Here is a 16,037-nt window from a genome sequence, read left to right as displayed (position 1 = left end):
GAGGAATTTAAAAAAACCTCCAAGATGGACCTTAATCTCAAGACATCACTAAAGAGTGTGTGTTTGATTGACGGCAGTGTATTGCGATGTCTTGGGAGGTCAACATCTTAGTGTAAAAGAAGTTGTTTGTACTCGATAAACTAAATTTGTGTGTGGATGCAAAAGTTGGATTTTAAAAAACAGGATAGGAGAAGATTTAAGGAGTGGACAGCGAGGAAAACAGATGGATCTTGAATCAAATCAAAATTATTGTACTTTGGACACATCGTGAGAAGGAGCAGCAACCAAATGAATGGACTTAACCCCAGCGACAGTGGATATACCCCTTTAAATATGCAAGCGGAGACGAGAAGTTTCTTGAGGAACTCTTCATATGATGCGGTCCCCAAACGTCAACGCTGAGTTGTGAGCACTCGATAGCAGCGATGACTTGATAAACAGCGAGGTGTTGCTGGATACCGAAGAGATGCTGGTCTTCGCAGGTCAAACCTCACGGCGCAGTCCGTCAACGAGGCACAGAGGCCTGGACGCAACGGAGTGTGTTTCACAGCGGGACTTTTTCACCCGGTTTGATCAGTAAAGAGGGACGCGCTCTCCTTTCTCTTCCTGTGATTTTAGTGAGCGGCAACATTTAGGAACAATGTGTTCACACGACAGAATTGCAGATTTTGCTCCTTTAAGACTGCGCAAAGCCAGGCAGTGTGGCCTTAGCAAAGGGACTGTTTATGATCTACACGGGGCAGTCAGGAGCTGCTTGGGGTAAATAAAGAGATGGTTATGACTGAAAACTCTCTTCATCCAAGGAAGCGGGACAAAGAAACGAGAGAAGACAGAGCGGGCCTCGACTCGGTCAGCCCTGTGTACACAACAGCAACGGGGACAGAGCTGAACGGGCAGGAGGCATGATGGGATGGCGGGGCCCGAGCGTTCACGTGGGAAACTTCACAGCCTGGATTTCACTGCTGTCTTAATGAATTTGTGCTCCAGATCAAACGCACTTCGGTCAAACGGCGCTGCGACACAATGTTTCCATACACATGGCCGTCGACACACGGCGAGCGCATGAGCTCATCGGTGAAATGCATTTCAAACCCCAAACCACATCGCTTCTCCTAACGGCATAAACAGGAGGCACTGTGCCTCCGTGGCAGCGGCTGTGGCTGCTGACGTTCCGCAGACGGCGAACCCGGCCGCGTCTCCTGGCATATGCGCCCCAGCGCCGCAGCACCGGGAGCTTCGCCTCATCTCATTTATCTGGAGCTCGCTACGGTCCTGTCCTGTCCTGTCCTGTTCTGGGATGGCGCACAAGGAGCGGCCATGACCGTGACCCAGCTCTAGAATGCCCCACCCCTCGCTCCGCTAGATGTATGGAGCTTCTGTTATCGCCCCCCCCCCCCCCCCCCCCATTCTCTATGCCGTTCTGACCTCGATCTGCGGTCTTGTACAAGGCCTGAGATTGTTACAGCTCCAGGGAGCGGGGGATGAGACTACAACATCTGTGTGTCAGAGTGCGTGTGTGGTCGGTGTGCCATTTCGGAAAAAAACCCCAAAGGTTTGACCATAAACATGCATCGCTGGGTGGGCTAAAAGTTTACTGGGCAAGAAGCACCGCAGCTCAGCTCTTTTCGCTCTCTTTGGACTTGCTTTGGCTCCCGAGCAGCGGTGATGTAAGAGGAGAGTGGCATGCGAGGAGCCTACGTGTCACGTGTGCGCCCTTTGACCTTTACAAAGCGGACCATTGACTATGGCAAGCGGACGGACGAGGGGAGGCTGAGGAGTAACGTGTGAGCACCAGAGCATGTCGTGCAGATTCGAGTTTGGCGGCGGCGCCTCCCTGCTGACATTCAGACCTACAGCCACAGCACCTCCCCTCTGTGGGTCCCACAGGAACGACGGGCCTCTCGATTCCGCTGCGACTTCCGCTGCTCCGCTTCCCTTCTCTAACGTCCTCGTCTTCTCGGCTCGTCCCGCGTCGCACGGAGGGAACCGTCGCCGCTTTGCCTCCTGGACCGGGGAGGCCCTGGGTTTCATGGAATCTGTTTGGTCTTACTGTGTTTCTGCGTCGGGTTCTCCAGCTGTGACGGCGCCGAACGTCCAACCCCACCTGTTTAACGTTTTCCCGACAGACTTTGCTGTGGGAGGACACATCTGACCCCGGGGCGTGGGGTGGTCCTGCATTCCCCGCCGGATGCAAATGGATTTCAGTCACGTCCCCGGGGCTCACCCTCATTCCACCGTCACCCCGTCATTACCGCTTCAGCAAAGCTGTGCATGGTAACGTTCCTGCAACACTGTGCGTGCCACAGTTGCCAAATGCTACCGAGTTGATGTCAAGTCCCTCTAGAATGATCTATCCTGCACCTGTGTCCACTGTTACAGAGACTGAGTCCATCCTGGTGGATGCTGTCCTCTAGAGCCACACACTCTGTCAGCCAAAGGAACTCAACTTGTTTTGTGCCTCTAACCTTCCTCTCTCATCCAAATCAGACGTCATCTTTCTGTCTCTGCCTCCTCCTTTCTCGCTAAAGGACACGTGTATTTCTTCAGCTATTCCTGCTTTCCGATTGACAGGAGGGATCGCGGGACCTGTCCGCCATCTGCCCGGCCTTAGGGTCACTCGAGCTACGGCCTTTACTTCCCGACAGCTGCTTGCATAATCCTTTTAATCGCTCACACCCCAACAGCCCTCTGGTTGACAGCTGCTCGCTAACACCTTAAAGCACTTACTGCTCTCTTGTAGCACGTCGCTGATGTCACCAAGAGTGGAGGACACGTTGGATGGTCGACTCAAGATCTGCATGCTCTTCCAGCTGTGACCACTTGGTGATCTCACTGACAGGTAGCCCAAAACCAAAAGTCGGTAGGTTCTTGCTTATGGCTCCAGTCTGGTGGAATGGGCTCCCTCTGTCCTTCAGCACTGCTGAATCCTTTCCAGCATTCAAGTAGGATCTCAGACCCACATCTCTCCAGATCCCCTACCTGGTCCATAAACTTACATCACAACAGGTGCCACGATCACCTTGTGCGCCAGTGAAAATTGTTGGTATTGGACACACTGACTGTTCTTAAATAATCATATCTTCATAAAGCTCTTTGTTGCTTGTGCACTTTTACTTTTATCTTGCATTTTGTGCAAAAACCGTATTTAAATGAGTCGGGGATGTTGTGTGTCCCAAAGCGACCTGCGTACATCACAGCTCAACAGACAAACGTGGTCAAAGGTTGGTCCAACAAATCGTAACTGACTGTGGCACTATTTCTGGAATTAGAAATTAAATTTAAGAAGAGACCAAAGTTAGCAATTGCTTTGGTTATTTTTAAATAGCTCCCAGTTCACAGCTTCTTTTCTAGTGTTTGATTATTTCAAGAGCGAATGAATGTCGGAGTTTGCAGAAGGACTACAGTGTGTCCAGGGGAAGAGTGAGCGTGTGTGTGTGTGGACACACAGGAGGCTACGAAGCTCATGAGCTCTTCCCGCAGCCACAAGACCCAATGTTCCACTGCTTTTTTCCTGCTGCGTTTACCGCGGTGCACACCCGCAGCCACGCGCACAGTCATGTGTACCCTGTAGGCCTGTCCTGCGTGTGACCCACGTCTTTGGTTCTGTCCTGTGCAGCAGCGAGCGCGGTGCCCAGCACGGACGGCTCACGGGGAGCTGTTCCACACTGTGGCCTTGGGTTGGCTTTCCAGGTTTGACAGGCCTCCGCCTGACTGACCGCAACCACCGCGCCGTGAGGCCTGTCTCACGGACGCCCATCTCTCCCCCCCCCCCCCCCCGCTTCGCCAGGATGGTGTTGTCATCACGGAGACCAGGCACGCGCCACAAAGCCCCCCTGAGCAACCCGCTCCTACCATGATGGAAAAACCACATACCTAAGCGCTCGACTGTAAACACACTCTCACACACCCCAGCTCAAAAGGAATTATTGTGGTGTTAGTGAGGTGTGTGGCAGACTTTTAATGACAAAGCCAGGCATGTACCTGCCTATTATAACATTACTTACTGCACTTCTGAGCATTGTTGCCCACACTGGGCGGCTCCTGGGCTCACCCACGGAGGTACGCAGGCGTGAGGAATGCTGCTCCTCCCACTGTGTGTGTGCGCGCGCGCCAGCGGGAAGCCAGCCTGAGTGGCCGACTCAAAGCCAGGAGTGGAAGCAGTGTGGGTTCATGCCGGGACGTGTGAAACTGTGAGCTGGGGCACAGGGCCCTGCACCAGGAGAGCCAAACACACACACACACCATGCTGTGTCCAAACCGCGCTCTTGCTTTCAGCTGGGACATGCAGACCCTTTAGGAGCACTGAGGAAACAGTGAGGACGGTTGCCAAGGCGGCGCCGAGCTCATTCTCTCCGTCTCGCCGGGACACCCCCCCACCCCTGGGAGCATGCAGCCGTTGTGTCACAGGTGCGAAGAGCTGCGAAGAAGCCCTGTGACACCGTGATCACAGCACTGACCCCAGATGAGTCTCAGTGTGCTGCGAAATTCATTTACCCAACACTGTCCCACAAAGCACTTTACCCTGATTTACCCATTTATACACCACAGTGCATTTTACGATATCAGTTTAGGATGGGGGGGTGCGCAGTGGGTTGGCCTGGGTCCTGCTCTCCGGTGGGTCTGGGGTTCAAGTCCTGCTTGGGGTGCCTGGCGACGGACGGGTGTCCCCTCCCCCTCCAGCCTTTCGCCCTGAGTCGCCGGGTTAGGCTCCGGCTCCCCGCAACCCCGTATGGGACAAGCGGTTCAGAAAGTGTGTGTGTGTGTGTGTGTGAGTTTAAGATAAGTCCCTTAATCAAGAGCACTACAGCAATGAGAGCGCTTAAAAGCTGGATCCTTCGAGTCCATGAGCAGCAGCTCTAACCACGGCCCCACCTGCTGGCCCTTGCACACCCTCCCTCGTGTTAGAGAAGGGGGTGTCCCAACAGCAACGTGTCAGAAGAACACCATGTCTTTTTCCTAGAAACCCCTCCCTCGGAGCCCTATTCCCAGCCGCCTTTCTCATCGCCGCGGTGATGTTGAACAGGCCGCACCGCGACCCCGTCCCGCACCCCACCCCCCGGCGGCTCTCGGCCTTTCAAGTGCCCCTTGGGAAAGGATTACCCTGTGAAAGCAGCGGGCCCTTTCGTCTCGCCGCCCGGGGGGCCCTGCCACTGCAGGGTGGGGTCAAGGTACCGCGGTACTGACTCTGGCCCTCCCTGTCCGGGATAGGAACACAACGTAGCGTGCGTTGCCTGCTCTTCCCCCTGACAAACGTGCACAGACATGTGCGCATACGCCGAGGCGCTGTCCGAGCCTTTGCCCACTGCTGCTAACCTCGTGTGTGACGTGGGGTCCGTGAGCAGGACACACTCCGCGCTTGTGAAGTAGGGCAGAAAACATACGCACACACCAGAGGACCTGTAGCCAACCTCTTTTCAGAGCCACCCGTTTGGAAGTGTGTCATCCTTCCATGAAAAGTGATGCCTTCAGCATGACCCACTTGCCAGCCCCAGTCCTGCTGTCTCCATGGCGATGACGACCAAGGAAGGGCGTTCAAGAATGGGAGTCAGCCGAGAACTCGGAGAACCCACAGTGCAAACACACACGGGTGACGCACGCTGATGCCCGTCAGGTGAAAGTGTTTAATGTTCCACCGTAATTGAGATGCAAAACTCTCTGTGTGTGTGTTAGAGACACGTGTCACTTCAGTGTTTTCCCGATTCAGTGGAATGAACTAGATTTGATGACACAGGGAGAGAGAACGCACGTACGGGGGCGCGCGCGCACACACACAGGCGCACTTTCAAACAAGCACTTAACAGCCAAACACTGCTCGCTTTCCCACCTGTTCCGACAAAACTATTTGATATATAAATATACAAACAACCAAAGCTGAAAACACAGTTCGCCAACATCCTTCAGGAGGGAGGTGGCAGGGCTGTGGAAGTAGGGGATTCGAACCCAACCCACATGGTTTTCCTTCCAGAGAACTGCAGTCCGGGGGGGTCAACGGCGGCCCCGCCCCCGCCCCCGCCCCCTTCCACGTCCTCGTCCCCGGCTCTGCAGGTGTCCGGCGGAACGCCTCAGCTTCCTCCTCTCTTGATGGTGTTCCCTTTCAGCATTCAGCTGCTGCAGCTGCTGCTCCGACTGCAACGACAGACGCACACACACACACACACACACACACCAGTGTGAGGTCCAGCACTGTGTGACAAAGACTTTGACCATAAACACCATCCTGTTTGTATGCTGAGGACACCAACATCATGGGGATGAAGGTCATCCATAAACACGGTGAGCCGTGGGGGGCTGGGTGGGGACTGACAGCAGTAGGCGTGGCTCTCTGTGCCACCATGACACACACCTAGAGTGCAGGATCCATGCAAAGCGGTTGAGAGGACATGACCCCATCGAAGTCGGTTCCTCCGGAGGGCCACTGCCCCCCCATCGCTCAAGACACCTCCTATTGGGACTGAGACTCAAGGACCTTTGAGCTAATTATGCGCAGTTTCTGGGTCTCAAACCCACAGCCCTCGTGGGGCCCAGTGAGGTCACTCAGGCTTGTTATGAGAGAGGAATGTCACACTCTGTGCTTCACAGTTACTGTTTCCTGGGTGTGTGAGAAGGCCGTGGAAATGCAGCCCGAGGGCAGCAGCAAGCAGCATTCTCTCTCTCTCACTCTCACACACACACACACACACACACACACACACACACACACACACACACACACACGGCCTCTACGCTGCTTCCCTGCTAATTCCCACAAGATTTTTTGTGTCAGCAGGTTCAGTGAAACAGCAGTAGAAGGGAGGGGTATCAGAAAATGGAAGAAATACGCACGCACACAGTGGGACGCAGGACCTACCTTCTTTAGGGTGAAGGTGAGCTGCTTGCTGCCCACAGCCGTATCGGTCACATTCAGAGTGCCCATGTTTGTTTCGGCCTTGACCCGCTCCTCCAGAGAGGCCCTGATGGACGGACGGACACACACACGCACAAACGTGTCAGCTGAATCCTGGATAATTCTAATAGAATTAATCTGCTAAACTGACACTTGTAAAAAGAGGGTGGAGCCACATGACAGGTCAACAAGTGTGTGTCCCTCTGCCCTTCATCAACACACCCTGAACATTGACTAAATGGTGTGGACCGGCGCAGCTGTCATCGTCACCGCTGTACTGGCAGACCTACAAACCACTGGCTGGAGCCACAAAAAACAAAAGACTGACAGAGCAACAGTCTGGACTTGGAGGGCGTGAGCCTGGAACCAACACGTTATTGTCAACTACACCTCAACACCAGCAGGAAACGAGGGAGCAGTAGGAAACAGGCAGATCAGGAAGAGAGACTCACTTCTGCATCTTCTGTTTCCGCGCGACGTCACCAAAGCTGTGGAACTCCTCCCCGCTCCGGATCTGGAAGAACCGCGGCTGCGAGGGACTCGGGTTCTGGTTGCGGTCAGGGTTTTGCAAGCTGGTCTCGCGGTCCTGCTGCTTGCGCTCCTGCCGCCTGCGATCACGCTCCTCGGCCCGCAGGAGGCGCCGCTGCTCTCGCACCTCCTCCACCCAGCTCTTGTCATCGTCTGAGCTTTCCTCAGAGCTGCCGTGCCCCTCCTCCTCCTCTTCCTCCTCCTCCTGCGGCCAGAAAAGGTGGTGTCAGGGTCCAGGGTTCGAGCAAACAAATGAGCGAGAGCCCCCTACAGGCAGGGACCGCCACCGCCGCTGTGATCCCACCTGCTGTGCCGCCGCCACTGCCGCCTGCTGCTCCAGGAGCTTGAGCTTCTTCCTCCTCTTCTGACCCACCTTGGAGACGATGGGGTTGAGGAGGCGGAACTCCTCGCTCTGCTCGTCCACCTGATAATCGGGATTCTCAAACATGACCTTGAAGCGATCATCGTTCAGGATGCTCGGGACGACCTGTTGGGGGCGGTACAGCCGGAGCGGGGGGAAGGGTTAGAAGGCACAGTGTAAACAAACATTGCTATGGCAACCAAAGAACTCAGTGCTCACCTTGCCCTTCTTCCTCCTGGCGCCCAGCTGGTCCTCAGCATCACCCTCCTCTATGAGCTTCATGGCCAGCGCCATGTTCACCTTGGGCAGCGTCTGTGGGCCAACGGGGGGGGGCTGAGCCCAAGTGTCTCATCTTGAACCTAAACCATTCCGACCCTCCAGTGCAGTTTATTTGCCTCTGAGGCTCCGCCCCCTCACCTTGACCTGCACCCTCTGCGTCCGGGTCTCCTCAATCTTCTGCCGGATACGGTCTCTGCGGTACTCTTCGTAGGCGAACGGGTTTGCCATGGTCTTCACCTGATCGCCCGCAGCACGGCAGACAACATGTTAGCACGTTAGCAGAGGCTAGCACACAACAGCAGAGCCAAGACTCTTTCCGTCTCTCATGGCTCCGAGGTTCAGCAGCTCCTTCCCAGTATGCCACGGTGACACATGGGGCAGGTTAACATATACAAGTGTCAGGAATAGACCACGTGCGTGTGTGGGACATACACTCACCTTGTGGTAGAGGCGGATGTCAATGAAGAAGCCGTGCATGTAGGCCCTGAGGAGGGCGGAGCCTACCAGGTGGGAGAGACCTGTGGAGAAACAGAGCGCGCTCAGTGAGGCCGTGCCGGGGGTGGGGCTGGAGTTCCTGCAGATGCACGTCCTCGCATTCCCCCCCTCCTGCGCCATTACATAACCCTTCGTTCCTCCGGTTCAGACACAAGACACCCCCCCCCCCCAAGAATCAACCCACACAGCCTCCCCCGCCCCCCCCTCACCCAGGTTCTCCAGGTCCTTGTGTGTGACAAACTTGTAGTCATCGTAGACAGTGCTCTCTGGGTTCTCCTCCAGCTCCTCAGTCAGACTGTCCAGGAAGGAGCACCAGCGAGGGGCGGGGCCAAGGGCCTGGTGGAGGGGTGGGGCACAGAGATCAGAGGTGATGTAGCAGAATCGGCCGCTTATGTACTAATTAAAGAACACGGCACCACAGCGTACCAGTGCCCTTCCCTAGAAGCCACAGCCCCACAGCTCTCTCCCCCGACTCCACGGGTTGTATCCAAGGCAACAGAGCTCAGCTGGGGGGGGTCACATTATCCACCCCAGCTTCCTCCTGTCACCTCCAAGCTGAACTCGAACCCCTGATCACTAGCATCCAACAAGAGGGAAGGGGCAACAGAAGAGCGGGGAGCAGGAAGGGCAGACAGGGACCCACCGGGATGTAGAAGGTGTTCATCTTGGGGTCCTCGTTGGCGGTGAAGAGCATCCCTACAGGGGAGAGAGGAGAGTGTGCGGTCAGCACTAGGGTCACAGAGGTCACAGGGAACACACACCGAGAAGGAGACGCAGACGCTGCAGTTGTCATCACTCTTTCTTTCCTAAATCCTAGACGACTCCAAGAGAAAGGCACACATATAATTTCTTTTCAATCTGCGTATGCCTCCTCTAATAATGCTGAAGCCACATGAATGATCACTGCTCTAACCGCACATTCCAGACAGAACTGGAGGAAATTTCCAGAAATCGTTTTAATTGAGTTTAATTATTCAGCAGGAGACACTTAAGGGACAGACCCCGGCATTTAGCGCAATTAAGGCTTGAACGGATTCCATCGGGCGGGAGCCGAAGGCGCCCAGCGCCACACCGGTGCTGCCACCTGTAGGCGGAGCGAAGGAAGTGCGCCATCCTGCTTCAAAGTGGGGCCACCCAGAGTGTGAGGGTACGTAACGCGGTCATGCCGCGTCTGCTTCTGTGGAGAACTGCACATTATCCACAGGCATAGGAGGAGGAGCAGGCCAGTCTGCCTCATGTAGGGAAGGGTGGGGGTATGAAAAATAAGAGAGAACAAAAATAACATCCCAGAAAGTGTAGCATCCACCCTTGAGAACAGACGAGGAGAAATCCACGCTGAGGATCACTGATACGCAGACTGACGCTGGATGAGACACGAAATATTCATAGGAATATTCGTAAGACTGGACCACCGCTCTACTTTTGAGGTTGGACCACCACTGTGCCTCCCACAGGAGTGAAGAGGAGCCGAACCGCAAGCTCACCTGAGTTGGGGTACACACACACATCGTTGATGTCACTCTTCGGCTCGATGGAGGAGAACAGCTTTCCCTGGACAGGAGCAAGGAAGAGGACACTGGGGTTGGCTGAACTGTAGTGCGTATGAAGGCATGAAGAGACACACACACACACACACACACACACACACACACACACACATAGAGGAAGCAGACATTTGCTCACAGTGTCCTTGTTCCACATCTTGATGATCTTGCAATCTGCGGAAATGACCAAGTCCAGCTGCTGGTGGAAGTTGAGTGACTTGATGGGCACTCCGTAGTAGTGGTCCTTCACCAGCAGGGGGCGACTGGAGCGCAGGTCATACAGCAGCACCTGGAGGATGAGACAAACAAACGATGGAATCTGGCAGAAGCTGAAACACACTGAAACAACGGATTACTGGTTCAGAAAACACACACATGACCCCAGAGGTCCAGCGGTGGCCTCCCCGCACATCCAGGTGCTGTGTATGAGTAGAACCTGGATCGCATATAGTACCTGTCCTGTACTCGTCCCTACTGCCATGCCCAGGCAACCGTTAAACTTTAGCGACGTCACGGAAGGCAGAGCGTCCACCCTGTGGAGAGGAAAAAATAACAATTCAAGTTGATCCAGAATACCACGGTACAAGTTGTGCTTAACCTGCAAAAACAGTCACCATGTTTCTCCCTCCACATCTCTCTCCACTCGACTTCCGTTAAGTTCAGCAGTCTGGTTATGGTTTGCAAGATGGTCAAAGGATGTGAACCCTGATACCTTCAGGACCTGATCACTCCCTACATCCCACTAAGAGCACTGAGCTCCTCTACCTCTGGACGCTTGCTGGTCCCACTCGCTGATGGTCCAACCTCAAAAGTAGAGCGGCGCGGTGGCACAGTGAGTAGCACTGCTGTCTCACAGTGCCTGGGTGGTGCGAGAGGACGTGGGTTCAATCCCCACTCAGTCTGTGTGTTCTCCTCATGTCTGTAGGGGTTTCCTCCCCCAGTCCAAGGACATACTGTTCAGGTTCCCCCATAGTGTGCAAGTGACAGACAGAGAGAAAGTGTGTGTTCCACTGATGTATAGATGAGTGACCCAGTGTATCTAGCAGTGTAAGTTACCATGGTGAATAAGGTGTGTGGGCTGATAACAATACATAGAGTTCATTGGAAGTCTCTTTGGAGAAAAGCGTCTGCTAAGTAAATGTAAAAGCCCGTACGTTCCTAGTTTTGGCCCTGATGCAGTGGAATGAGCTTCCTGTGCCCCTCAGAGCTGCTGAATCCCTTCCAGCATTCAAGAAGGGTCTCAAAACATCTCTTTCAGAGCCACTTCTCTCCTGATCTCCAGACAGGTCCACAAAGGTTCATCACACCATCTGTCATAATCACTTCTGTACTTCGTATCGATTCTACATGCAGCTACTCTGCAAAGACGGTAAATAAACTGAACTGTGGTGTCCCAGAGTGGCACCAAAGGCTCCTAAGAGCGACCGCAGCTCAACACTGTCTCCTCGTGGCCAGTTGGAGACTCACTCTGTTCCCTCTGTGACGCTGCTGAGCGCACAATCCAGCATCCCCACCCGGCTCCGGATGCGAGGGTCCCAGCATTCCACCTTCCCCTGTGCAGAGAGTGGCGAAGGTCAGACAGGACTCAAACGGACCAATCAGGGGTGCGGGCGAGACGCAAACCTACCTCTGCGGTGCCCATGGCAAAGAGGTGATGGACAGGGTTGATATCACACACATTGATGGTCCTTCAAAAAATAACAATGCACAAGTCAACAAGTCAGAAGATTCGCATGCGCGCGCACACACACACACACACACACACACACACACACACACACACACACACACACACACACACGAAGCCAGCAGGATGGAGACACTCACACAGCGTCAGTCTGCAGAGAGTTCAGGAAGCGCCCCTGCTCCAGGTTGAGCCGGTACACCTCAGAGCTGCAGGAGGGCAGGAAAACACCTTCAGTCTTATAACTCGACTTTGCCGGGAGGGAACAATGTAAAAATTCACTGAAGAGCTTCCTGATAAGCACAAAGAAACAGGAGCAGACAGAAACGCTTCCTCTGGCGCAAAGGAGCAGGTGTCACAACATGCAGTTGACAGGAACGTCTCCTCAACCCCCGACCCTCACCTGGCCCCGACAAAGTACAGGTCACAGGAGGGGTAGTGGTAGGAGAAGTCCCGGCCGAACTTGGGGATGCGGGTCTTGTAGTAGTGACCGTGCTGCGAGTGGAACTCGACGTAGCGGTCGCAGCGCAGGAAGACAAGCTGAGACACACAGAATGGTCAACAGGGAACAACGCGGTCAGTGCAAACACACAGCTGCTGCCAGCCTTCGTTTCACTGGGGAGATTGTGTGTTGGCCAGGGGCAGACCCTGTGCCTCCCTCTTACACACACACACACACACGGTGACTCACCTTGGAGTAATCATCGGACAGGATGTCAAAGGTCACCACTAGAAGGCAAACATATCAACAGAGAAGTAGCTCAAACTTAACTGGTTTCCTTCATTCCAGGCAAAAATACACACACACAGAGCGCATGTGTATTTATACACAGCACATGAGCCCCCCCTCAACCCTTAAGGCTCATCAGTGTAACTGATCTGAATGTAACACAATTGTATTTATCGCATGATGAACTTTGACCCGGTCACCTCCTAGCGTGCACCTGTCACCCAGTGTGCAGCTCCAGCTCTGAAACCACTGAATGCGACCCCCCCACCCCATTTGTTTAAAAATTAATCTCCTGGTTCTCCTTCTAGCCTTGAGAGCCCCACATAAAGAGTGTGTGTGAAGCTCCACCAGGGCGTGATTAGACACCCAACACCGGGCCAACGGGACTGGATTCCGTTGCCAGGGTCTCCGCTTACTGTCCATCTCAGTGCTCATTTCATACTGTCCATTTCACTGGTCAACGCAGTAATATTTACTCTACTCGTTTGTCCAACACTTTTCTCCACAGACTTACAAGGTAACTTGGTTACACTGATTTACCCCCTTTATACAACACGGTCGTTGTACTGTATCATTTCAGTACGAGACAGGATCTGAACTCATGGCCACAGGTAGAGCCTCTAACCACGACACCACCTGCTGCCCCTAGTTACCCGGGTAGGACTGGGGGGGTGCAGAATTGCTATGAATATAATGCTCAATAAATAGAGGCTACAAACAAAACAAAAACATTACATTTACATTTATTAATTTAGCAGGCGCTTTTGTCCAAAGCGACGGTACATCTCAGCAGAAGTACAATTTATGCATTACATTGAGAGCAGGAGACACAGCTGCAGACATGAAAGTCTCAAGCAAACCTAGTTTGTTCCCTACCACTTGCTGCACCGAGGTTCATCGTTCGAGTAGGTCCATAAGACACAGGATAGACAAATCCCAATACCCACGCCAATTGTTTTTTTTTTTTTTTTTTTAAATATTATAAGATACACAAATGAGCAAGAACAATGCCAGAGTAGTGGTTGGATAAAGGTTGTATCCGGGGATGCTATGGCATTACGATGCGTGAACAGTTACACCATAAATGAGCTGAAGAGACTGTGTTTGTACTGTATGTGCAGTAAAAGGACATGAAGGTGCTGCAGTACATTTTCAAAGTGGCCTTCTATCTGGTCCCGGTTCTACTCACCGTCCGAGTCGAGACACCTTTCGAACTTGAGGGACAACTGGTACGTGTCGTAGCACCGCACCCTCGGCTTGTAGGTCCCTGAGAGGGGGTCCGGTCGAAAGGGTTCGAGAAGAGACACACGTCAAAGGCGGTCAAATTAGTCCCATGTCTCTGTTCCCCACCACCTTCACTGCGATGACGCGCAGCAGCACCCGCACCCCGACCCCCGGGCAGAGGATTGCTCACCTGCGGCCAGGACGTACTGCCCGTCGCGAGACACTCTGATGGACGTGCACACGGTGGGCATCTCAAAGTCCTGGATGAGCTCAATTCTGCGCTGGATCTCTGGGGACGAGACAGAGATCAGGATTCAGACACACAAGGCAGCAGGGCATAGATGGTGGTGTGTGTGTGCGCATTTGCTACTGTAAACTTTGTTGAGAAAAGCGGCAGCTGGTACTATAGTGCTCAGAGCTGCTGCCTTTAGACCCACAGGTCGCAGGTTCCAATCCCACCTTCAGCTGCAGTACCCTTGAGCAAAGTACTTACCCTGAATTACTCTAGTAAAATGACCCATATGTGAACAGTACACGGGTATATAAGGTAAATAAGGTACACTGACACTGTAAGTCACTTGAAATGAGTCAACAAATGAGCTCCTTCATGTACCTGTGATGTGATTCCACTGCTCACTTGTGTCGTGCACTGCTGTGGCCTTAATAATAACATTAACAATAACAGTAATAAGTCATTGATGTCAGTAACTTACCTACGTCCTTCTTCTGCAAGGCCCGTTTCTTCCGGTCTGAGAGCCACTGAGCGAGAACAACAAGAGAGGCTCAATTATAGTGAAATTAAAGCAAAGGACAAGTCAAGACGACCTGTCCACAGACACGACTCGCGTGGACACAAGAGAAGAGCTCCGAGCTCCGAGCTCCGCGCTCCCACCCCCCCAACCCGCAGAACCGCCGCCTCACCTCAGGAAGAGACTTTCCGTGGCTCAGGTTGTAAATCTTGACATCGTTCACGCTCGTTACCTGCATTTTTACTGCTCTCGAGCGGGCCTCTGGCTCATAACGCGGCGTAAACCGATGGCAAAATAATAATAACTATTAATAACCGCTGACAAGTGGCGCCAACTGAGCCGAGCGCTGCGCTCCACGTTGCCGGCCCCACTACAGCAACAACCGGAAATTGGTCCATCCGACACTGTGGTCCGTGTGGAAACACGGAGTGACGCACATCTAGGGGCCCTGGTTCCCAGCAATGTAATAAAACAGTGCCCTTTGTTTACCATCAGTAAATTACTTACTTTCCACATTTATGGAATGGCGTAGAAAAAAATTATTCATTGGTTTGTTTAATTTCAGCAACGTTTGGACACTTTTTTGTTACTTAGAGAAAACGGGGTGCGTTGAGTGGCGAGTTTCTCTCGTGTGGAGGAGAGTCGCAGTTATTGAAATAAACACTGTGGAGTCAAAACAATACAAATGATTAATTTAAACGATTTAAAGTGGGGGGGAGGAAAAAAAAACAAAATCAAACTTTGTGGGGAGATCTACGCACGTCAATGACATGTTCACTGGTGCCGCGATTGATGTTCCGCTTCTTCTTGTTCTCAAACCGATTGGTTCTGACAAAACTTTTCATTCGAAAGAGTAAATTGAGCAAGAAAAACCATGTTCACATCATACTGTACATCAACACCACGTTCATCTCCGGTGAAAACTTACAAATTATTTAATTATTAACAATTAAAAAGTTGTAAAGCCGCGAAACTTGTGTGTCTCGGGGCGGCTCGTGCCTCGTGTCGTTTTCCGTCATATTTCTCTTCGTCTTCTCTGTCCTTGTTCTTGAATAAACAGCAACAAAAGCCTTACTCAACGGTCAACCACCGACATTTACCGCTTTACACCACTCTGCTCTTGCTGAACATGATACTCAAACTCTTAAAGTCGGATTATTTTCCCCTGAGCGCGCGCTCACTGGCATAGCCTAGACGACCGACGTGTTGCGGCTGACAGAAAAAATTTATGAGTTATTAATAAATGATCTCTCCTAGATGAGAAGCTTCCGGTTCCCAGCAGTCCAGTTACTGAACAGAACAGGGACTTAATTGCAGGCCGTCTCTCCGACTTCATTCACAGAGTTTGAGCAGAGTCAGAGCAGTTCCGTAGAAGTGGAACCAGGCTGGGAGGGAGGGAGGCCTCCTTTGGACCCAAAGGTCAGTCAGGGGGTCGAGTCTCACCTCCAGCTCAGCTGTAGCGCCCTGCGGTACTTTCCCTGAACCGCTGCAGTAAAATGACCCTGCTGCTGTACACAGGGGTAAATAACCGTAGGCAGAAAAACACCGAATCGCCTTGGA

General features: G+C 52.9%; 1 protein-coding gene across 1 annotated transcript; it reads right to left on the bottom strand.

Moving 5' to 3' along the window:
• Positions 1-5,293: 5,293 nt before the first annotated feature.
• Positions 5,294-14,893, bottom strand: nol10 (nucleolar protein 10). Its single transcript, XM_029258546.1, has 21 exons — positions 14,650-14,893; positions 14,442-14,487; positions 13,919-14,017; positions 13,694-13,771; positions 12,466-12,503; positions 12,178-12,314; positions 11,918-11,983; positions 11,718-11,778; positions 11,558-11,643; positions 10,545-10,623; positions 10,230-10,379; positions 10,031-10,097; positions 9,190-9,242; positions 8,756-8,882; positions 8,490-8,569; positions 8,190-8,288; positions 7,992-8,084; positions 7,716-7,898; positions 7,336-7,616; positions 6,848-6,950; positions 5,294-6,126 (listed from the first exon to the last, which is right to left on the bottom strand). The coding sequence occupies exons 1-21, from the start codon at positions 14,713-14,715 to the stop codon at positions 5,986-5,988; spliced, it is 2,133 nt and encodes a 710-aa protein (XP_029114379.1). The 5' UTR covers positions 14,716-14,893; the 3' UTR covers positions 5,294-5,985.
• Positions 14,894-16,037: the final 1,144 nt, after the last annotated feature.

Source organism: Scleropages formosus, chromosome 15 (assembly GCF_900964775.1).
Source record: "Scleropages formosus chromosome 15, fSclFor1.1, whole genome shotgun sequence".
NCBI classification, from domain to species: Eukaryota; Metazoa; Chordata; class Actinopteri; order Osteoglossiformes; family Osteoglossidae; genus Scleropages; species Scleropages formosus.
Note: the sequence above shows the minus strand (reverse complement) of the source record. Positions and strands in the feature narration are given on the sequence as shown.

Bases quoted from the DNA above. Each gene is read 5' to 3' on its own strand.
- nol10 (XM_029258546.1), bottom strand. From the start codon at position 14,715: ATGCAGGTAACGAGCGTGAACGATGTCAAGATTTACAACCTGAGCCAC. The intron at 11,984-12,177 runs GTGAGGGTCGGG...GCCCTCCTGCAG, and splicing joins CTGTACTTTGTCGGGGCCAG to CTCTGAGGTGTACCGGCTCA. The intron at 8,085-8,189 runs GTGAGGGGGCGG...GTTGGCCCACAG, and splicing joins CGCAGAGGGTGCAGGTCAAG to ACGCTGCCCAAGGTGAACAT.